A 23446-nucleotide genomic window follows, 5' to 3' on the forward strand; every position below is an offset into this window, starting at 1 on the left:
GAAGTTTATCAGTTGGTTTCATGATGGTTTATTCTTTTGCATATTATTCCGTATGTGCAAAGTCTGAGGATTGTTGACCTCTTAACACCTGGGAAAGAGATCTCCCTCTTGTTTACTTTTTTTTTTTTTTTTTTTTTTTTAAAAGTCACTGTTGAGAAGTGACTGACCCCAAACCTGAGAATAATGGTGTAAGTCACATAGTGGCAAAGGGATCTGTGAGAGTTATTGTTGGATCATAAAGATAGCAGCTCAGAGAAAATTTGATGCTACAGTAAACTTAGCAGCTAGCTGCTCCCTAATGGAAATTAATGAGGTTCAAAACACTTTGCTCTAATAGCGCTGTAGAGATGATTCATATCAAGCTGATTTATGACTCATTAAGAGTGGGCTGCTGCCATCTTCATATTTTCCTCCACAGTCCTTGACACAGTCAGTTCTCTTGTTGTGCAGCTCTTTTCTTTTCTCACTTTCTTCAACCTGCTTGTTTTTTCCTTTGTCTCCACACCTAAATAATCTCCCTCATCACGTTACTCTGGTGTTGCTGTGCAGATGTGCTGGAGGGCACAACAAAGCGCGCAGATTTGGATGCGAGATGATGGCCCCATAACCCCCCCCCGCCACCCCCGCCACCCCCACAACCATTATTACCACGGTTGTCTTGAAAATCTAGATGCAGCTCATTGACGCCATCGGTTATTTAGCTAACATCATTAAAAATGGTCAGAAGGTTGCCCCGGGCAGCCTGAGGTGTAATCCAGAAGCTGTATGTATAAAAAAAATTACAAATAAACGGAGGCACTTTTGTCTCCTTAGCTGTCGTAATAAGTGATTCATCATATTTATTGTATTTTTAAATGCTTCTGCCGCTTGTGATGCATGTCCAGCTCTCACAAATACAAAAAAAAAATATATACATGCACACAGACACAAAAGAGGACAGGAACAAGTTTCATTATGTTCACAGTTCGCTTCATTGTTCCCCCATTTTCCGTGTTATCTCACCGTGAAAGTACATCTCTGAACATGGCAATAATACATTGAATGCTTGGATCGCTTTTCCATCCCCTTATTAAAGTGCACTGCCATTTCATGAGGCTGTCATGTCCAGACAAAATGATAGCGTTGGTCATTTGTTCAAAACAGTTTAACACACCTCAGAACATTTGGTGCAAAGCGGGATGTTCTCCTCGCGCAGAGATGATTAGGGTACCTAGATTGAGCCATTGAGTAAGTGTTTGGTTTAACAAACTCTGGTTTGCCCGAGACTCTGTCCTTGTAGATTGGTCTCAGCATTTGTGTGGGTGATGTGACACAGACACACACACTGAAATGGTTTAGGAACAACACACACACAAAAAAAAGCAGAAAAACAGCACAAGGTGTTGACCTGGCCACACTAGATCCCAAACCGATCAAGTATCCGTGGGGCACTGGACCAAGCCTGATCAACAGAGGCCTCCCCCTCTCAACCCATAGGACCCAAAGACCAGACTAACAACATCCACAGGACACCTTCAGAAGGCCATTAAAGTGAGACTTACACAATATTAGGAAGGTGGTCATAATGTTATGCTTTATCCGTGTACATACAGCACAGGCTTCCAACAGTGGATTTTCTTATATGAATGTTATTTAATGTGAAATGCCGTGTTGACCTTATTCACAGATTTGTGTTTTTCCATTCTTTGTAGTCATCTGAACATGCCATGCATCCGTTAAAGCAGACAAACACCAAGTATCACTCTCACAAACTCCCACATGTTTAGCATCTGGAGAAATCCAAAGTTTGACTAGTCCGCTATGTTCATAGTAAGGATTTAGCCAAAGTGAGCCAAAGTTAAAGTGAAACTTCCTGGTTCTTTTCCAGGATAAGAAACAATATTTTTTAAAAATCCTGTTGACATTACATTAATATCTGTCAGCCTGGGAACTGGGCGGATGATTGGCTGCTTCATTTGTCTAGATAAGATAAGAAGCATTACTTGAAATTTGTTGAAAGGAGACTAATGTCATTAATTCACTGCTGAAGTTTTTTAGCAGCCCCTAATGAACGCTACTTCCCCGAAAGTCCCAGACCTTTCCAAAGTAAATGTCACAGCTTTGAGAAGAGAAGCTAGCGCATGGGCGAGGCGAGTCGGGGGCTGGCAAATTAGTTCAGACATGTCTGAGATAATAACAAAGCTCAGAGAGGACTGAAAAATGGTCATATTGTCAGGCAGCAGAGGATGATGCATAAGGCTGACAAAACATGACTTTAGATGAGATAATCGAAGTAATCGATCTTTAATCTAATTCCGATTAAAAAAGAAAAAAAGGTTTCAAAGCCTCATAGCAATTGATGGTAGATGCCAGTTCGCCTTAAATAATATTTTCCCAAAAGAGAGATGAAAATAAATCTGAAAGAGAAAGTGTGTCGAGTGACAGATGACTTAGATGTGACGTGATGACTTAGACTCCGACTGCAGTCTATATTTAGCTGCCTAAGTGTACCCTGGGGGGTGGGGGGGGGTTGGGGGGGGCATGTCAGAAAACAGCCACAGACAGAGACTTCTTCTGAATGCACAAATGACCTTTTTCGTGTATTACTCGTTCAATTTAATTTCAGCTTTGATATAATTTGATTGAAGTAATCTTTTTTTTTTTTTTTTTTTTTTTTTTAAATGCCTTCTCTCTGCCTTGGGGCTTCCTTCTGACTGAGTTATTCTTCAGCCACATACGAGAAGCAGAGCAGATAGATGATAAAGGCGGCGGTTGTACGAGCACTAATCTTTCTGTGTGCACTTGTCAGTTCACGGGCGCGTGCGCACACATGCGTGTGTGTGTGTGCCTACTCCTAACTGGTGTTCCTGTCCCAGTGTTTCCATCACGTCAAGGAGCGAATAAGATTTCTGAAGTCTGTTCAGAGGTTATCACTTACAGCCTCACCTTCCTCCCTGAGACTCCTTTTACATTCGGAGACCTGTGACCTGAAGATTACTTTACTTCTCCCGAGGAGTAATTTTGCTGGGTAATAGGAATTTTGGCAACATTTCTAGGTGATAAACATGATCAAAAGAAGCTTCACATGCCCCACATATTTTAAATTGTTTATTATTCCTAGTAACAGTGACTGCTGTTTTTGTCTTAAATGTATTTTCTAGTGCTGCCATTTTTAAACCTCATGATAATTCTTTCCTAGCTTCCATGGCTGTGAACTCTGAACTCTTTTAATAATTGAAACTATTCTGAGACTATCGCGGAATCTCATTACCAGAATAGATGTTTTCTAGTTTCTTGCACCAATTTAAATATGTCTTTGTGGGCAGGAAGTTTCACCTTTTTATGGCACCTAATGAATGCGAGATGGAAAGCTGAAGATCACGTTAGAGTCACTGATTATATCTAATGTTTAAGCTTTATGTTTACTGTGCATTACGATCAAAAGAAATTATACTCCACATCAGCTGCTGTCAGGAGTTTTTGGTTTGGATTTAATTGCGTGACTGAACAAGTGAGAGTTCACCTGAGTGTCTGCAGCGTTGTGTTAATTTGGGTAAAACAGATACCGTGTGTGGTTAATGTTAATTTGGGACCAGCTTCTATTAGCATGCACGATATGGCCTCTAAACTGATCACACGGTTTTATACATGAGTCTTTTAGAGAAGGTCTCCGCTCTCTTACTTTAAGAAACAAATCCTGGTTAGCAGAGGTTACCCACTGCAATCACGCACCAACTACACAAGAGGCGCCGTTAAGTGCTCAACATTTTCCTGCTGGGTCGCAACATTGAAAGGTTAAAGCTGTGGCTAAATGAACGTCAAGATGATCAGTGTCAGGTTAATCTCTCTCTGCTTCCCAGTGTACTAAAGCTTTAAATGGTGGTAGTGATCGAGACAGAGTAGCTGCAACAACTAGACGTTGGGCAGAGAACATTGTGGCAGAATGAGACGTATGAATCCAACTAAGGTTGTGTGGATTGTGGGTGATCTTCTGTGGAGGTCGGGTAGAATGAAGTAGACCTTAGGGAGTGTTCAAGGAAGGGTTCTGATGCTTTAATATACAGTATAATAAACAAAAATCTGCATTCAGAGAAAGGGTCGCACTCTCAAAATGAAAGTAGACAGTGTGGACAAACATGTGTTACCATGGTTGTGTCTTTTCCGTGGCTGAAAGCGCTTAAAGACTGTAGGCATGCGTTAAATATACACAAACTGACAAGTGAATGTGTTGAAACACACAAACGTCCTAAACTATAGATGCCAAAATAAAGTGCACAGACACACTGGAGTGCACAGCACGCAACAAAACTAAATATGCAGTGTGAAGTTTGATTGTGGTACGAGATATGTACTGAATGTCATCCTTGTCTCTGTCTGTCTTGGCCAGCTCTCCTGGCCAGTGAAGGGAAAATAAATGAGATTTCAAAGTCTGAGGAAGATAATTATAGTGCTCTCGCAAAATATCAGAAATCTCTGCATACAAGGGAAAACATGTCAAAAACCTGTCTGCTTCATAAAAAAATGCGACGCCTACTGCAGGACACGGACTCTGCCCAGAATATGCACTCACTGGCCATTTTATTAGGTACACCCGTTCAATTGCTTGTTAACACAAATAGTTAATCAGCCAATCACATGGCTGCAATTCAGTGCATTTTAGTCATGTAGAGGTGATCATGACAATTTGCTGAAGTTCAAACCGAGCATCAGAATGAGGAAGAAAGGAGATTTAAGTGACTTTGAATGTGGCTTCCACAGTCACCTTTGGGATGTGGTGGAACGGGAGATTCATATCGTAGATGTGCAGCCGACAAATCTGCAGCAACTGTGTGATGCTGTCATGTCAATATGGACCAAAATCTCTGAGGAATGTTTCCAACACCTCGTTGAAAGTATGACACAAAGAATTAAGGCAGTTCTGAAGGCAACGTTTTACTAGTAAGGTGTACCTAATAAAGTGGCCGGTGAGTGTACATGCCTACACAAACTGCTGTCATATTAACTCTATTATCTATCACATAAAAATGACATGCAGTGCACCTTTATAAGAATGGAAGCAGGTAATGAAGCATGCGGCGTTGTTGAAAGAGATGCTAAATATGAGGTTTTCTCAAGAAGACACGTAAGATTAATTATTATGTGTCAACATCAGTTAATCCTATTTGCGAACATTATACTCCATCAGTAGTTTAAAGTTGCATGTTAAATTGTTTTACTGTTACTATGTGTCTAACCATTGCAATTCCTATTTTATTTTTTATTTTTCTCCCCCCTATTTTGTCCAACCACCCCCTGCTTCTGTCTCCCTCCTCTGCTGACACTTCATTTGTATGTGGTCCTGACACCCCTGACTAACGATCTGCCACGCCGCTCCCCTGCCTAATCTGTTTCATCTCGAGACGCTCATCAACGTCCTCACGCAGCTACCCATCACAAGTCGGGGTTTTTGTCAGGCGCACTTATGGATCTGACTGTTTTCAGTCTTCATTTTGTCTTTATTTGGTTTATTCGGCTGCATGTTGATCTTAATAATCCAGTTTGAGGAGCCGGGGAAAGAAGGAGGGATCTTTCTTCTCCTCCCATCATCACCGAGCAGAATTATTGCGCTGCCTTCTAGCGAATTCTGTCTGATGTTTTAAACCGTGCAACACACAGTTCAAGCGCATCATATTTAAGTGAGTTGTTTTGACGATGTTGAGTGTGTTTGCGTTTTTACTCATAAATGGCAATAGTCTATTTATTACTCAGGTCCCTATGGAGAATACGTCTGTGACCGTTCACTGACTGTCATTAGAGCCAGAGATCTTCAGTGGATCAAGTTCTCTCTTCTCAATCTCTGTATTAAAAGCCATACAATTTACATAGAAGCACCTGGTAATGGCCTCGGAAATATCCAGTGTGCTTCTCACTATATTAATTCTGCTCTGTGATTTCAGAGGTGCAGGTCCTAGTTAATGTTATGCTTAATCTAAAAGCACGAATTCCCTTTAGCTGATGGTGCTAATCGGAATTAGACATGCAGGTGATGAAGTGGAAAAGGAGCGCGGGCGTCGCGCCGATCGCATCAAACATTGTTTCCTTTATTTCATTTGATAAAGCTCTCGGCGGCGCTTTATTTTCCCCTCTTCCCATTAAGTCCACTTAATACCAGCTGTTAATATCCTGGGCTTTAATTGTGAAAATCTAATAGAAATCTTGGCCCTTGGGTCACAGAGAGTGGAGAGATTAAAACCAAAACAAGATTCACAGAAAAAAAAAACTGAAGAGCTCCCTGAGGCTTCTGCCGTTTCTCTGTGTGAAAACGACAACTTTTGTTTTTCACGGGAGCGACGGCGCTCCGTTCGGCTTTAACTTGAAGCGAGACTCACGCACGCCGGCGCGCCTGTCTGATGGATGCGCGTCCGCGTCGGCACACCTACTTTTGTCAGCCCCTGCTCCACGGCTACCGTGGAAGTGATTTGTACCCCCGCGATCCAAGCTACTCTGTGAGACTGAATAAATCACATCGCGTTGGGACTGACTCATCATATGTTGTCAGGATGCCTAATGTCATTTGAAGGTTAGATGAGTGCAGGATCGGGCCTGGCGCCGCCTCGCGTGACACACTTTCACTCTGTGATGTCAGTTTGCGTCTCCATGCAAGCGCGCAGGCTCTTTCTCTCTCGCGTACCCCCCCACATACATCAGGACACGCTTTGACACACGTAGCCGGCTGACATATTATGCCTCTCTGCAAAGGGGTGTGTGTGTGTGTGTGTGTGTGTGTGTGTGTGTGTGTGTGTGGAGGGGGGGGGGGGCACTGGTTCAGACCCCCCACGTACCCCTCCGCCTGTTTGTTTTGTTCTTCATGTTCCATTTCCCCTCCACACACCCATGATCCCTCTTGTCACCACAGTCATTGTCATGCATCCGCAGCCGAAAAGCTGCCAACACTTCGCGACTGTCACACACACGCACACACACACACACGAATGATAAACTCAAATAAATAAACTCAGGAGCAAGTTCGCCCACAAAACATGCCGTCCCCTCACACATACGTGCAGCTCTAACATCTTGGCCCCGCTTATCTCCTGCCTGTATATCTGCCTCCAGGAAATAAGCTGTGTAATTTTTGCCTTGTGCTGTCGCTGTCATAAACCGACAGGAGTGATATAAAAACAGGCTGCATGTGCACACATTTTTTTTTTTTTTTTTTTTTTTCATCTGTCATATTGGTTGAAGAGCTAATTGGAAGGTTTGTCTGTTGGGCTGATGAGGGTAGTTAGGTTTTACCTCTGAAGCACGGCTGAGGCTGTTATTCACGAGTTAATCCCTTTTCTTTCCCAGACTATGAAGTGCTCCCCGCCATTTGTTCTCGGCCAGCTGGGGTTCTGGGCTCGACATGCTCCGTGCCTCTAATTATTCCTCCCAACACTGTCAAATGATTAAATGTTTCCTGACTGAATGTCCTGCTAAAGAACAGAGGACATGTATGCCCGCCTCCCTGACCTCTCTCGCAGTCTCTTATTGTGTAATTTTGTAAATTTTGCCGAGAGTAGTGAGGAAGAGATGGTTTCTGTTTGTCCTTGTAACGTCACCTCTTTCCTCGCTGTCCAAACCTGCTTCCTGCATCCTGCATCCCATCTCTTTTTCCTTTTCTCTGAGTGTTTCTCATTTTGCCTCCATCTCTGGGTGTGTCTGGCCTTGATAACAATATAGTTGAGGTGATACAGGATTCAATTTCACAAGTTTATTGTTCTGGCAAAAAAAAAAAAAAAAAAAAAAATCTTGTCTCATATCTGTGAATGCGAATGAATGGAGGAAACATTGCTATAAAAAAAAAAGGAGGAAAGAAAAAAGCTACTTCACATCTTCTTCGCCCTCCATCTCCTGTGTGTGCTGTGGTACAGAAGATTTACAACCCACCCCCTCCTCCAAAACTAAATAAAAAAATTAAAAAATAAATCTTGTCAGTCAAACTGCTTTAGAGGGCAGCCACTGTGACTGTGAAAATGATTGGGATTTAATTAATTCCCCTCCACGGCTTATGTAAAGTTCATATTTCCCTGTTTAGACACAGAGTTTGAGAATCAATCAACTGAGTAATAGAAAAGGTAATAGGCTACGTGGACGGTGACAACACAGAGCTGCATCCAGCCAGAATATAAACTGTGTCATTATTATGTCAAGGCAAGTGTATGTCACCAAAATGTTGTCGCCTTGCTGCTCATTTGTAATGCTAACATGCCATCTCCAATTTAAAAAGAATCACATTTATTGAATTGGTGCTGCAGAGAGCAATTATGTACTTGCCATTAACACCGGAAACCTTGACAGAATACATTTCATTGTGGCTGAAATTAATTCACATTGTAGACATTGTATCCAATGTGTCTTTTGGCCATTTTGTTTTCTTGAAGGAAACGTTGGCGCCATTATTGTTACTGCTCAAATTATGTTAAACTGGAAATGTTAAAAAATTTAATAAACAGGTTAATGAAACGCTCACATCTGTCCCCTTCCTTAAGGAGCGAGCATATGGCAGGAGATTAGCCTACAGCAACTAAGAGTGTGGCAGGGAACCAAGAGTTACATATGTAACTAAGGAAACAGGTAATATCTAAGAATTAGGAAATCATAACTCAAGAAAAGTTTCTGATGATGCTCCACATTCAATTCAATTTCAGTAGAAAACTGTCTGCTACACAGCCATCCCAAGAACCCTATAGCAAGCATATGAATACTCACAGAGAACCCAAGAGCAACTGATTAGAGGAGTCTTCAACGTTTTTAACGTTTTAAGTAGGAACCCCTACCTATATGTGTTCTATATTAAATATACGTTATTATTATTATCATTTTGCATTAAATATTAAGCTATTCAAACAATACATGGGTTTAATTTTTTAATTATTTTTTTTTTATAAAATATTTTTTATGTGCAACAGTAGGGTGGCCAACTGCCGTCCACATACACATACCTGACATAAACATAGCAGTGCGTGTCTGAGATTTCCCCTTGGGACTAAATAGAATCTCGGCCAATTGCGGGGAACCTGACAGAGTCATAGTGTAATATGCGGCCTCATGATTGGCTCAGCAGCGTTAGGGGCGGGGCCTACTGTGTGCTAACGGAAAGATAACGTTTTTTGCCTGCATTTATCCCTTTACTAAAATATATTGGTTTCACATTAATGTGTAATTAAAGACATTTATATTTGTGGGGGAAAATGGAATATATATATATAAAATGTCCAATCAACCAAAGTTTTTGCGACCCGCACTGTAGTGCCTTCGCGGACCCCCTGTTGAAGACCCATGACTTAAAGGAACCAGAAAAAAAAGAAGAAGAAATACACATAAAAAACTAATAAGATAGAAACTTTGAGAAAGGATTACAGTCAGGACAAATTTTGATTCTCGCTGGTGTTGCTTGTCCTCAGTGGAAAGTGCTGAAATAAGAGAAGGGCCAGAAAGACTGGAGGCAGTTACATTTTCAAGGGTGCGCGTGTCCTCTGTAGACGAGTGGCTGGTCGGGTAAGACGTGTACCCGCACCTCTGCCACCCTGCTTTTGATTTAGATGATATTCGATTAAAGAAGTCATCCTCATTCTCTGCAGTCTCTCTGCACCATTAACTATCCAATAAAGCCATTATTAAAGGGACCCAGGCTTCAGTGATTCTGTGCTGTGAATAGTTGGGGAGAAAATGTCATGTGTTAAAGCTGTTTGGCAGCCAGAGATGAAAACAGGTTGAGAAAGATAGACGGCGCGTCTCTGGATTTCACTGTAAAAGGTCATCATCCACTAGTGAACTAGCAAATGTCGAAACATCAGTTACCTTCATTAGAGCCGAGGGGACATTAATTTCCATGTAGGTTGGAATTTCGTCTCTCATGCATGATTTGCTGACATCTCACATTACAACATTTATGTTTCTTTTTCATATCTGTATCATGTAATACCAGGAGGTGGAGCTGATCCTCTGTTTGATCCGCTGATACTGTAGCTTCCATTTGACGCTTGAATGTGCAGACGTAGAGAGAGAATGAGATCGCTGACGCTTCCAATCCGTTTATTATGCACCACATCAGATGGCACAGCTGATTAACGTTCTCATTGTTATTCATGTTGTAATACTTTTTTTTTTTTTTTTTTGTATTACCATTGAAAACAATTTGCTTTATTAAAACATCATCTGTTGATTGTGGACTCTCGTGTCCTGGTTTATTGAGGCAAACGTGCGGGTATTGAACATAAAAAGCTTGCAATTATATTCCATTATTGCTGGTATTGTGGGATGCACTGGGCGAGGCACGCAGGTATCCGCCTCAGCCGTCTTTTCTTTATTGATTGAACTTATTGTTTGGTATTCCAGGTTGGGCAAAAAAGCAAAAAAATAAATATGAGTATCGACTTAGTCCTAGGCCTGCAGTTCCCTGAATGTGTTTACACTCTGAGAAAATATCAATAATCAGTTACCTGAATTCTTAAAATAAATAAATACACAGTTGCATGCAGATTCTAAATGGACCCTAGGTGTGAGCGTGAGTGCGAATAGACTGGCCACCTGTCTACGGCGTACTCTACGGTGGTAGTAGAAGTAGAGAGGAGATGAGTTGCATGCCGGGTAGACTGGACACAAAAATCCCGTTTTGAGTTTCACCCTCGGACTTTGCTCACAAAGACAGAAGAATGACAGATGCTTGGAAGTGTATATCCGTATTCATGAAGGGCGCCCATTAATCATTCATGGCTAATTTTGAAGGTTAACAGGTCGGGACGTGAGGTCTGTTCGTGTCGAAATCGTAATAAACGGATTGGGATTCATGAAGAGAACCAGATTTAAGAAAGGTAGATGTGGGGGAGAAAGACGGCTGAAAAGTGTTGAGCGCTTTGACTGCAGTCTGAAAGTGTAGCACCGTGAAGTGTAAGTGTTAGGGGACTACCAACAACCCTGCATGTTTAATATGTAAGCCAGACCTCCCTGCTTTTTCACCCAAAACACAGCAGTGCTGAAACACAGCCCGAGCAGTCTTGCTCACCATAAAATCGTTGAACTCGAAGTTCCCCGGTCTATTTTTATCCGCACTTACTAGCCGGGCGGTAGCAGGGTGCTTGTGTAAATGAAAGTAAACTATTTGGTTTGGTGTCCCACCTCCCAGCCTCAGACCTTGGTATGTGCGAGTTCTGTGGTATTGATTACTCTGTGTCAGCCCTATTACCGGCAACTCTCCCTCTGAGCCCCATGTCTGAATGACTCAGTGTTGACAATTGTATTACAGCCTATTATCTTCCAAATCCCTAGGCTTGAGTCACAGCTTACTGGAAGGTCTGTTTTGGAAAGTTAAAATTGTTCACTGACTTTATATCTGACTTCCTTTCTTTCTTTCTTTCTTTCCTCAACTTTCTTCCCGCCACAGTCACGTGTCCACCTTGCCCCCGTGGTCCTTTCCGTATCATTAACATAGTTGATTCTACTTCTTTCCTCTTGCTCTTTCTGTTCCTGCTGTGTTTCTATTTCATTACACATTTTCCTCATTCGGCTAACTTGAACCAGCCTGTTCTGTATAATGAGCTTTCTTTGGGGCCGTTAGGAAGTCACCACAAGTGACCACTTCAAATGAAATTTAGCCAACGCCTGACCCTGACTCCCTCTGGTGAGCGCAAATTTCTCTCTATTGTGCTTCTAAAATATCAGTTCCTCTCTGATTTGGAGGCCCATGTGGACGAAGGTGTTGGAGCAGGTTGTCCACTGATCTCAGGGGTTGGCAGTTCAGTTCCCAGTCCCTCCACTTTCAGGGCCTCATTGAATCCAAAACTGTTCCGGGAACAGCAGGTGAGCACCTTAATTAGCAGCTCTGTCTCCATCGATGTGTTTGTGTTTGAACAGGAAACATTTTGAAGCACTTTGATCACTACTTAAGTAACAAGGCATTATGTAAGCGTCGCATAATGGATGTAAAGAATGTTAAGTTTACTGCGTGGGAGGACACGGATGCTTCTGTGTGTCTGAGGAACATAAGAATTTTCTTTGTTTAATACTTTATTGCTCCATTTAAAAAAAAAACAAAAAAAAACAGACAGGTCAAGATGTTAATGGTCGGTGACTCCATGTGCCCAGATTTGTTCAATAATTGTTATTTTAAAAGTGCTAGTTATTCAAAACTAATACTTAAAAAGTGCATGTGTTTCTCCAGCCTTTGACTTGTGTACTTGATGACACATTTCCACGCCCACCAGAAAACCATTAGCTTTTCTGGTGTTTTAACCAGTGGATCTGATATCGTATTCTGATTATCATTTGGTGCAGACACAAAGTTCAGTACACACCATCAAGCTGAGCTGGTCCAATCAGGATTAGCGAGGAATTGTCAAAACAAATTTGGTGTCTCTGTATGTCCTGTTGCGTAAGCAGGTGAAGTTTGTTGTTGAGTCAATAAAAATGTTTAAACCTTATTCAAATATTTATTAACTTAGGCTCCGGGTCAATGAACATCGACCTAAAAGTTCCTCGACGGAGGTGGAGTCGTGTCCTCTGCAGACGATTTGGGAATTCGGCTCAGCACGTCTCTATTGATATCACAGCATGCGTATCACCTCCTAAACTGGATGGCTTCCATTTTCTTTGGCGACGACTTGTAATGCATGTGTGTACTGTATCCTTAACAGCTTCCATTCGAATTGTCCTGCTGATCCAATTAAAGGCGCTGCAATTTTTTTGCCTGAGCTCGGAGTAGCATTATAAAAACAATACTAGGAAAATGCTCACACTTACAGTTACTGGAACACGATGAGCTTCCAGTAAACAAGGTAAAAGACATAAAGCACTGCAGAGGAAAATAACCCGGCGCTGAAGCCAGGCAGTTTGTTGTGATACGAAAACAAAGTGCCAGTTCAAAACTAAATCTGAATCTTTTTGGTGCAAAAGTCGACAGTGAAGCTCCACCGCTGTGAATTCACAAGCTGTAGAGCTGAGCCAGCAAGACTCGCATCACCTTGGCTAGTCAGCATCGATTAAATGAGGTTTAAGTTTGTTTTGATCAGAGACTGTAAACTTTTCCTTTGCACGTCCTTCACACCAAATATGCATTAACCTTTCAAAATCACCTGCGGAAATGTGTGATATTAAATTCTACAAGATCCACCAGATATCAGTGTGACTGACGAAGCCATACGTAAGGATTGGGCCTCGTGAACACTATACATTTTGCATTAGTTTCCTGCTGTCCTCCTAAAAGAGAAGGAACATCTAGTCTCTGAGATGAGAGGTTTCTTGGTCGTGATGAGAAACACTCAGCGGATCGATATGAGGCACTCTGGGCTTCACTGAGATGAACAGAGTTTAGATGGAGTCTCATCTCCATTATCCTCTGCTCTCCTCTCGTGGCCCCCTCCCACCCCCCCACCCTTACCTCTGTGTCTGTATTTCAGCCTCCCACTGCCAAATCGCCAGCTTTTGAAGTCCGGGAACCGGTACAGGTTTCGCAGAAATAATCTGCTCTTTGGAATGCGAAACTTTGCAATCAAAGCAGTCATGAGTAATTTGAGGACACGTTTTTACATTTCAGATGATTTTGTGCTTCCTTCCGTCTTGTTTCCTTCATGAAATCCTTTTGGGATTTAGCTTACTGGAAAAGATGGACTGTTTCAAATTCCAAACATATGCTACTGTCTGCAATATTCATGGTGTTTTTTTGGCCTCCGCTTGCCTAAGAATTATTCTGGGCATAAGGTCCCTGCCTCACAAATAGGTTGTTACTGTTGCAGGTCAGACATAATTCCATGAATAATGGAGCAAAATTGCTCATTTGTATCCAACACTCTGCAGGAGTGCTGCCAGATTGTTTTGATGTATGCAGCTATTAAATGCGTTGAAACAAAGCCAATGCATCAACTCCGGCATTCTGCACTAAGATGTATGGTGTGTTAATTCCACGGTCATCTCGCCGTGAATTAAACTAGGTGGCCACTAGAAATGATGCAAGTGACAGGTTAGTACTCCCCGCAAGAGGAACGACTTGAGTCTCGTCCACATTCAGCACCGTGAAGTGTGACTGTGACTAGTGAGTAATTGGACGAGCTGCAATTACAGTCGTCTTGTCCAGCTGCTCTGTGTTGAATCTCATAAAGAGAAAATTCAGTACATCATTTATCCAATTTTGCTATTACAACCCAGGTTCATAATAAGTCTGTAGGCATGACATTTGGTACAGCTCCCTCTCTCCTCCTCCTCTCCTCTCATCCCACGCTCGCTGAGAACACCGTAATTAAGAGGCTGCATGAAGCTTTAGAGCTCAGCCCGTATTTACGTGGCAATTGATACAAGCATAAAGTGACTTATTGCAATAAACACTGCAGGAACATTCCAACTATTAGAGAATAATCGGTTTGCCACTGGAAATGGATTTCATCACGGGGTGAAGACCGAACTCAGGCCAGTTTTCCCTCCCGTGCAACAGATCATCAGTGAGCAATCATTAATTTGCACTTTATCATTAGGAAAATCAATATGTAATTTACAGAAATGTTTCTCAGTCACAGGATGCCGGAGTCGGACCATCCTGCTGCGATGCCAGATAAGAAGCAGAGATGTTTTTTTTAGTTTTTTTTTTTTTTTTTCCAGATTGTCAGCGATGATTATCACCACTGACAGTTTCTGTCTTTATCGCACATTTTACGGAGCAGAAAATAAAGAGTTTAACATCTGAGCGTGCTGCATCCGTGGAAACTCTCCTTAAATGTCTCCTTAAAGCTGCACTCAACGTCTTTATATTAACAACGGCTGAAATGACTGCAATGTGAAAGAGGCCATGTTTCGTGACAAACCCACAACTATTGATCTTCCAGTTTTTCAGTTTCCCTCGGTAGCTTTTAAATCAGCTAAGCTCTTCAGCTGTCTGATCAATCATCATTTCTTTTTCCTGCCTTGAAGCCCGATGCCAGGCAGCAGATAAGAAATGTTAGGCGCCAGCAAGTTGGACCAGACACCGAACTGGCGCCATAGATCCTGCAGCCTCCGATTCAGGGAAAGTGACGGCAGTGAGGAAGAGTGTGTAAACCTGAAGTATTTCTAATGGTCAACAGGGGGCGAAAGAACTGTGGTTGTTTGAGAATCCTGAGGCTCTTTTAGAGTACTGTAGGACATAGATGAGGTAACTTGCGGTAACTCATCAGTGTGACTCACCCTGTAAAAAGGCCACCCAAACACTAGTCGGCGCTGTGTTTTTTTTTTTGCCAGTCGGGCTAATTTTTGATTCTGCTTCCTGTTTCACTTTCAACAACGGCGACCGAGACTTTCACTGAAATTTCAGCAAAATTTCACCAAAGATTAGATTAGTTATACAAATGTTTGTATCTGTGAACCTCCTCAGTTAAACTTTTCTCAATGTGTTCCCTCTGTATTGATCCAAAACAATCAATTCAAAAATTGTGGAGATGGAGAAGCAGCAAGAAATACTAAAGTAAAAAATAGGCTACTACCAAGCGCATCAATTACAGTTATGGTCTGCGTCGCTATAGCATGTAGTTATATTTCTGGGGAGGTGCACCTAGCTACAGGTTCTGCGCAGATTCTACGCAGGGTCTGCATATGTATAAACCTCCTCTTACTCTACTTCTCACTCTATGTACTTCTGTTAACCCTTTTAGACGTGAACATCCACCTGCGCATTAAGAAAAAAAAATAAATAGAATTACCGTAACTCACCAATGGAAAACATTCAAAGTGTGGCTGAACACTGGGAAGTTGCACTTTCTGGGGGAAAAAAAGCTGTCATTACGGTTATGATGACGCACCACTGCTGTAGGCTACAGTTTGGGGAGCAACACGCAAGAGCAGGGAGCCACAGGAAGAGAGAGTTGTTTGGAGGAATTTGTTGGTAAAATCAAAGTTGGTTGAATCCTTGAGATGTCACGCAGGTCTTCCAGACAAAAGCACAACTTTTCAAGTCAAGTCACGCTATTGCAGTCTTACCTGCAGAATCCGATCTTAATAAAGACAAAATATGAGATATTAGCAACTGTTGTATTATTGGCCAATTAATTCAACCTGTTTAAAAAGTATGACATTTTAATTACTGATATATACAGCAAAATACATCGAATCAAACAATACAAAACAGAAATACATTTTAAAACTATTTATTATTATTTGAGGATGAGCCTGGAGGAACTGAGAAATTACAGGCTGTGTATAATCAGTGCAGACTTTTCTGGCCTTTTCATACTCTGTAAATCTGTGAAACAGAAGTGAGAACAAGAATACGACAAAAAAAATAAACTTTGTGGCTTAAATGTTCATCTTACTCCTTGTTAAACCACATTTACTTAATTTATCCTGTTTTATAGTCTAATTTATTGTTTGAAAACTTTTACCTAACAATGTTTCCCAAACTCTCAACCATGGCACACATAAAACTTACTGCCTTTTTAAACCGTAATTAAGTACTGAAAGTGCTGCATTCATGCTCTTATTCATGCTCAAATCAAGCTAACGTTAGCTAATTACATTAGCTACTACGTTAATTAACAGGCTAATATTAGCTCATTTTCAAGCCCTTACTCATCAGAATGGTTCTTCAAAAGTGTTTGACGTTGTAGACGGGCTTACCGAAATCATTGTTTTGCCCGTTTTGCATTCTGATTGTGTGAGAGTATTTTGAGTTCATGCTATCAGTTGCTATTTTTTGATTTTTAAAGTTATGGTCGTGGTTAAAATAGACAATGAAACAGGAAACGCTTTAAGGCGTGGCTACCTTGAGTTTGAAGTTTTAAATGTCAGGTTGTACAAGTGGTGATGCCAGATCAAACGCTTTCACGTACAGTTGGTCAGTTCTGAGTTTTATTTTGCAGGTTACAATAGAGTTGAAGGTTTGAACAAAATTTGAGCTGTTTTGGGATCACGTTGCCGTTTATTTCTAGAGACATTATAATGCTGCATTGAGCGTATAAGAACACTGTGCGGTGCTTTTGCAAAGAGGAAGATGACTATTGTATTATCATTGTGATGTGTGTGGTGCAGTTGTTTATGCTGCCTCTTTCTAATAGTGTTGAGAATCACTCAGGGATGTAGATGTAGTAGCTAGATGTGAGTAGCTTCTGTGGTTTGTTGGTGTAGGATTCCTGTTCTTCAACTGCATTGTTTGTTATAATGGGATACACTATGATCTAACATTTTGCTGCTTTTGAACAGATTTTCTCATCTACCCCTCACTTCTCTTCATTTTTGCACCCTTTCCTCCACACATGGCTACTTTTGACTGCTGCCAGATGTGCATCGCTTTCTAACAGCACAACTGCTTAATAAGGCAACAAACATTTCAGTGATGTGTTTGATGCTTTCACTGAACCCAAACTGGAAATTCAGTTATTACTTCATAAACTGTATTCCTGCCAACGACCAGAAGCAGAAACACTAAAGATCCCATTTAGTTGCGTGACAGTTCATAATACTCATTTAATTTATGTAAGATTTCATGAGTCACTGACCATGCAACTCCAATTCATTGTTCTGACTCATTTGACATTATTGCGATGTTCCATTACACCATCGTTGACCAGTAGCCTCCAACTATAGCAAGCTCCATTCATTTTAATGGCACTTTTAACAGTTTTTTTTTTCTTTGAAGAAGTTTTTCAAACACTTCAGATGACTCACTGAAATGCTTAAACTTTCCATATTCACAAAATGAAGTTTAGTGACATTGATGAAGCAGCCCTCGGTCCTTAACATTCCCCGCACCGCATGCATACATATTGCATATTCCCTATGCACCCAAAGTCACATTTGAAGGGCTTATCTAGCGATTTCGCATAGTTTCTAGTTGAGATATGTGAGCTTCAGAAAGAGGATAGTGTACCATGCATGTAGCAGAGATGCTTCCTGATTCTGGGGATGTCCTTGGACCCTACAGAATCACTATAATCTCAGCATTTCTGTCATATTTGAGAAGATCAGATCGATGAGAGGAGCCGGGAGACACTGATTGAGTCATAGGAGAGTTTTGGTCTTTAGGATGTTGGCTTTAAGCAGGCTTTCTGGCTGCAGAAAAAAAAAAAAAAAAAAAAAAAAATATGTGTGATGATAGGTTCATGTGTGAAGGGTGGAGGGTTCATGACAGGGTATCCCACTATCAGTACGTCGGCAATAGCAGTCCTCCCGGGATCTCATTATTCGCAGCTCAAGCTGACTACATTATTTTAAACAAGTGGTCATATATCTGGGCATTTCAGCAGGTGAGTGTACATATGTGCACGGATGAGTGGCTATTTTAAAGGAACGAGACATCACCGAAAGCTGAGGCGTTTAAATATCCAAAATTAATAAAGAGACACTGAGAGAATACAGATGAGCTGGAAACAAAGGATATATAGAACAGAGAGTTCTGAGTTGTGGGGCTTTCAAAGGGAAAAGGGCAAGAATTTAAGAGGTGCAGCCACAGTTTTTGGTTGGCTGGCTCGGGTCCCGGCTGCTGATTGATCTCCAGGTGACAGCCGGTGTCAGGGGCCCTCGGCCAGGCTGTCATTCCGTCGCGCTCTCCCTCCCTCGCATCCCCCCTCCCTCCCCTCTTCGCTCCGTCACTCCCTCTCTTTCTCTCCCCCACTGCTTTTTAAGACAGTTAATCTCTCACCTTCCTCCCTCTCAATTCATTCTCTCTCTCTCTCCCACTCACTCCCTGTCTCTCTCTCTTTATATATATGTGTGTTAACTCCTCTTCATCAATCGGTTCCTCCACCCTCCTCACCCCTTTAGTGGTGACAGTTGGTTTCTCTACTGCTGTCTGTTGTCATCCAACTCTGCCTTTTCGTCCCCCCGCCGCTGGGAACCAACTATCCAGTACTAAGCTTTGTCCAGTTCACATCACCTGTTTACTATACTAAGAGTTGCACTTTGTGCACATATTTCTCATGTTGTGGCAACATAACTATGCTTAAATTTGATTTCAATGTGTTCCTTATGGGGACGATTCAAGTTGACATCAAAGAACTACCAGCAACAAAGGCTGACCGAGACTTCGCCTCACGTGTCCTGTGTCTCTGAGAAAATGGTGATTTGAACCCTCCACACCCTGTGACCAGCTGATACATCTGAGAGGAACCCTCTGTCTGCCTTTTGTTTTATTTATCATCATCACTTCTGTTTCTTTTCTCCTGAACTGTTTCGCTGATCAAATCAAAGTTACAGACAGACTCAGTCTGCCAACTGGGGTACGACTAGTGCCAAACCTGCCTAACTAGACATCAAACCCAGAACCAAAGATCCTCTGTGATGGCCCAACATCACCAAGTAGTGGTCTCCAGGAAATATACACTGATCAACCACAACATTAGAACCACTGACAGGAGTAATAAATAACATTGATCATCTTGTGACAATGTACAATGTTCTGCCAGACCAGACTGGGGCCCCCCACCGCAATGGGAGTGTCAAGCAATGACACTCCTTGATGGCAGCAGCCATCCTCAGCAGGATGCAACCTGACACAGACACACACAAAAACATTTTAGAAATAACTAAAAAAAAAATCCCAATCCCTGATAAAGTATCAGTTGGATGATCCACATTGGCCCCTCCCCTGAACACATAGGACCCAAATGCCCTCAACTGTTTAGGAGGTACAAGAGAAATCTACACAATACCAGGTCATAATATTATGCCTGATCTGTGAGTAAATGATACATCCTCTGAAGTGACAGAAACACAGCTCTGTGTCTGAGTGTGAGCATAATTGTAAAGAGTGTGTCCCTTGGAAGTCCATGAATGGAGCTCATTCCCTTTCTTCAGACACAGCCTCGGGATATTTTGGTGACCTTGGCCTTGTGTTGCAATGAATTACAGAGCTTTGACTTTCCTGCGTGTGGGCATCCTCCACTTTCTGTTTGTGTCAGTGCCTACGCGTGTGTGTGCACATGCATACATGCAGGCACCCTTGAGAGGCATGTTTAATGATAGTCTCGTTTGCACAACTCTGACTCTAATGATCTATTAAAGCGCTCTTAGCCAGTAATTACATGGACAGTCCCAGAAGGCTCATGAGGCCCCAAAAGGGAATGCGAAACATAGAGGGAGAGACTATAGGAAACGTTGCTGTAATAGCCAGGAATCGATACAGAGTTGGCTATAAACTTTCTGTTAAGTTTTATTGTAAAGAATGAATAACAAAAGGAGGATTCTATTTTCGCCCTGCTGTGATCACCGCGGATGTTTAAACTTGAGATAAGGATTAAGTATTTCTTAAGCTTTGCTGAGGAACATGTAATCCCTATCCTAGGTCTCCTTCTTCTTCTTCTTCTAGACAGAACTGTATTTTTAGTTCTAGGGTTGCAATTAGATACTCAGTGATATATAAACACTCTTTAATTTGTCTGTATGCCACAAAACAGACACCCGAGCTGTTTCACACCATAAATCTTTTAAAATTCAACAGTTTCAAAGACCAGGTGGCCTTCTCATTAACATGACCATTAGACCATTTTGTCATCATTAATAGAAGTTAGCAGAGCAGCTAGTTGCCCCCTTCAACTTCACCGCCGCGGCCTCTAATTAGACTATATGTGGTATACTCTTTCTGCCACTTAAAAAACATATCGGAGCAGGACAAATACCAATCCACTCTGACCACATTACGGTAAATAAAGAAAAAAAAAAGACAATAAAGAGAAAAGCAGCATATGCAAGACTTTAATGATAAAGAACAGAAGCAGACGAACTTTGTCTACACTGTTTCCAGCAGCAGTCCACAAACTTATAAATGATAGCAACCCTTGGCTTCACTACTGCTAGGCACCATCCCTCGTTCCCTGCGTCTTATACTTTTTTTCTCGGCATTTGTATAGATTTATCTAATTTATATGAACTACAGAAACTGTATTTCAGAGTTACCATCTCCTCAAACTCCAATCAGCTTGACAAAGCTTGAGTCAATTCACAGCCAGAACCAAATCCAGTCTGACTGCCCCATTAGTAAGAGGAGGACATTAACAGCAGGTGCTCTCATTATGAAAGGAGGGTAGATTCTTCAAAATGAATGATATGCAAGATTTATCTGCAGGTTTCTAGAAGACACAAAGATGAATATTTCTGCCGGCGTGCTATTAATATGCATCGTCCCCTCCTATTGACTCTCCTCTTGGTTCCTTGGCCATCGATTTGTCTTGCAAATACACCTTACATATGTGAGTCTGTCTCGCTGTGCAGGACAAATGTCATACTCATCTTGCATACGTGTCTTTACACTTCCTTTACTACTCTGTGTATTCTAGTGGCTCGTCATGAGCCTCTTCCATGCCTTATCCACACTTACCTGGAACATATTGATTAGCAGATCTGCAGCGCTTCATAGCTCAGGAACCCCCGGCCGCATGCCAGTGTAACAAAACATTTGGGACTTACAGGTTCAGGTGAGGTTGGCACTGGGGATAATAGGCTTCCCACACAAAGTCAATATGCACTGCTGTGAGTCTGTATCAGTACAGTCACACACTGGTGTCTTCATAGTGAAGTGACTCATGCTTGGTCTCCTCTTGGTCTGAGAGCTTTTTCCACTTTCCTGCTTATCAGTTATTTAATTTAACTGACCTATTCACTCTTTTTGGCTGAGCGTCCATTATCTGATTTGCCTAATCCCCTCTCATCCATTTTGCTCTCAGGAATGAAAAGGCCATTTTACTGTTTTTCTTTTTTTTTCAGTCCTTCCTAGCCTCAGGCTTGGTACGCTTTGATATCTCCAGGAGCCTGTTAAGGTTTCTCTGCACCTCAGTAGTTGTTTTTTTTTTCTCATTTGATTGAATATGATCTTGACCCAGTTCAGAAATATAACACTGTGCATGATTTGGGTTATTACATACCTTGCATTTATTGTACATACCATATATTTCCATACCGCATTTATGAAAGGGTTGGTCTTCCTCCTCTCCAGCTCACTCACTTATCTCTGGCCTTGGCCTTGTGGCAGACAGGTTTGGTCTGGTTGTCATAAGCTAGATGGCAAAAAGGGTCTGGCAGGTGAAGGCTGCCATGAGGGGGAACTGTGTTCTGACACCTCTATTACCTTTGAGAGACGTCCATCCCCAGTCGCACCCACTGCTCTGCCTCGTCTCTATCTCACCCTGTCCACTGGCTGCTGCTCCCCAGACAGAGGGAAAACATCTTGTCCCTAGAGCAAAAGAGCCAAATAACAAACAGCTTCTATTTTCCTCTCTTGCCAACCTGGAACATTTGAATAAGACATGGATTTCCAGCTCAGTTATCTCGCTGCTGTAGGTCCCTAATCGTAGCCCATTAGCTTTGCAATCTAGTATTCACACTGTGACCTGTGCATCAGGGAATCCATATGGCCGTTGGAAAATGCATGATTTTGTGCATTAGTGCATAACTAAGTGATGGGAGTGAGCAAATCGCTGCGGCTTTGTCATGTCAATCAACCGGAATAATGGAAGTTAGTGAAATCTGAGTCGGACAAATTAAATCCGATGTGAACCTCTTTGATTAGCACATGCCCTTTTTACCTTGACAATCATGTCATCTGGTGTCATTTAATAAACAGGTTATGTTAGGATGTAACAGCTCCCATCGAAGTGATGCACATTCATTAATAATTCAGTCATCTTTATCTGTCTTTCCATGTGTGTCCCCCCCCCCCCTTCCCCGTCACAGGAATTCACTTTACTGCGACTTGACGATGTGGCGGACCAGCGAGTCAACATAGTCGGCTTTTCAGTCTTCAACAAAACGCATCCCTTCTTCCAGGATTTTGTGCTAAGCCTCAACCGCTCCTGGCAAGAGAACTGTGACCATGCACCATTCGCTGGCACCCCGGTTAGTACACACCACACCACGCCAATAAATTCCTTACCAGAAATAGCCTTTTTAGGCGTTGTTTTGTGTTCTTCTTCTAGAGTCTCTTCAATCAGGCTTAACTCTTATTTCACCAACTTACCCAACTGTGTCCCAACTTCACCATCCAAAACAGTGGAGTCACAGAGATATGAAAAAAAAAAAAGTCAGTGAAATACACACAGGTGACATTTATCCAGCTAAATGCGATAATTTCAGGAGTCGCTGTAGGCGGTTGTTGTTTCCCACACAGCTCATTAGCAGCATTTGAAACCCTAGTTTTAACGTTCAAAACAGCATCCTCCCTGTTGAATTTGCTTCAGCTGAAATTCGCAGCAAAAGAGCTACTTATCTTCACAGCATCCGCCCTAAATCATCCACTGTTCTCATCGAAGCTGTGTCTGTAGCTCGACGTCTCCCGTTCTGGTGTGAGAATGAGCGATTTTAAAAGCAGCCTCGATTCGCCCAGATTGCTGCTTACATATGTATAACTGAAGCCAGACGCCAGGTTTGTGTCGTAAGACGCTGGAATAAGGAGATTTGTGCAAATCTGATGCCGGCTCAGTAGTTTTTGTTTTGCAGCCACACAAGACAGAGATCCTCGTGCTTTAACATGTCATGCTGTCATCACAATCTCAGAGCTACTTGA

At 42.0% G+C, this 23446-nt stretch overlaps 1 protein-coding gene across 2 annotated transcripts in view; it reads left to right on the forward strand.

Moving 5' to 3' along the window:
- grik4 (glutamate receptor, ionotropic, kainate 4) overlaps positions 1–23446 on the forward strand; it is a 280111-nt gene that overhangs the window by 204340 nt on the left and 52325 nt on the right. For both annotated transcript variants that reach the window (XM_047594954.1, XM_047594955.1), the window contains one exon: positions 22618–22779. In XM_047594954.1, the coding sequence (XP_047450910.1) occupies positions 22618–22779 (162 nt within the window). The remainder of the gene's footprint in view (positions 1–22617; positions 22780–23446) is intronic.

The sequence above is a fragment of the Mugil cephalus genome, chromosome 9 (assembly GCF_022458985.1).
Source record: "Mugil cephalus isolate CIBA_MC_2020 chromosome 9, CIBA_Mcephalus_1.1, whole genome shotgun sequence".
Taxonomy (NCBI): Eukaryota; Metazoa; Chordata; class Actinopteri; order Mugiliformes; family Mugilidae; genus Mugil; species Mugil cephalus.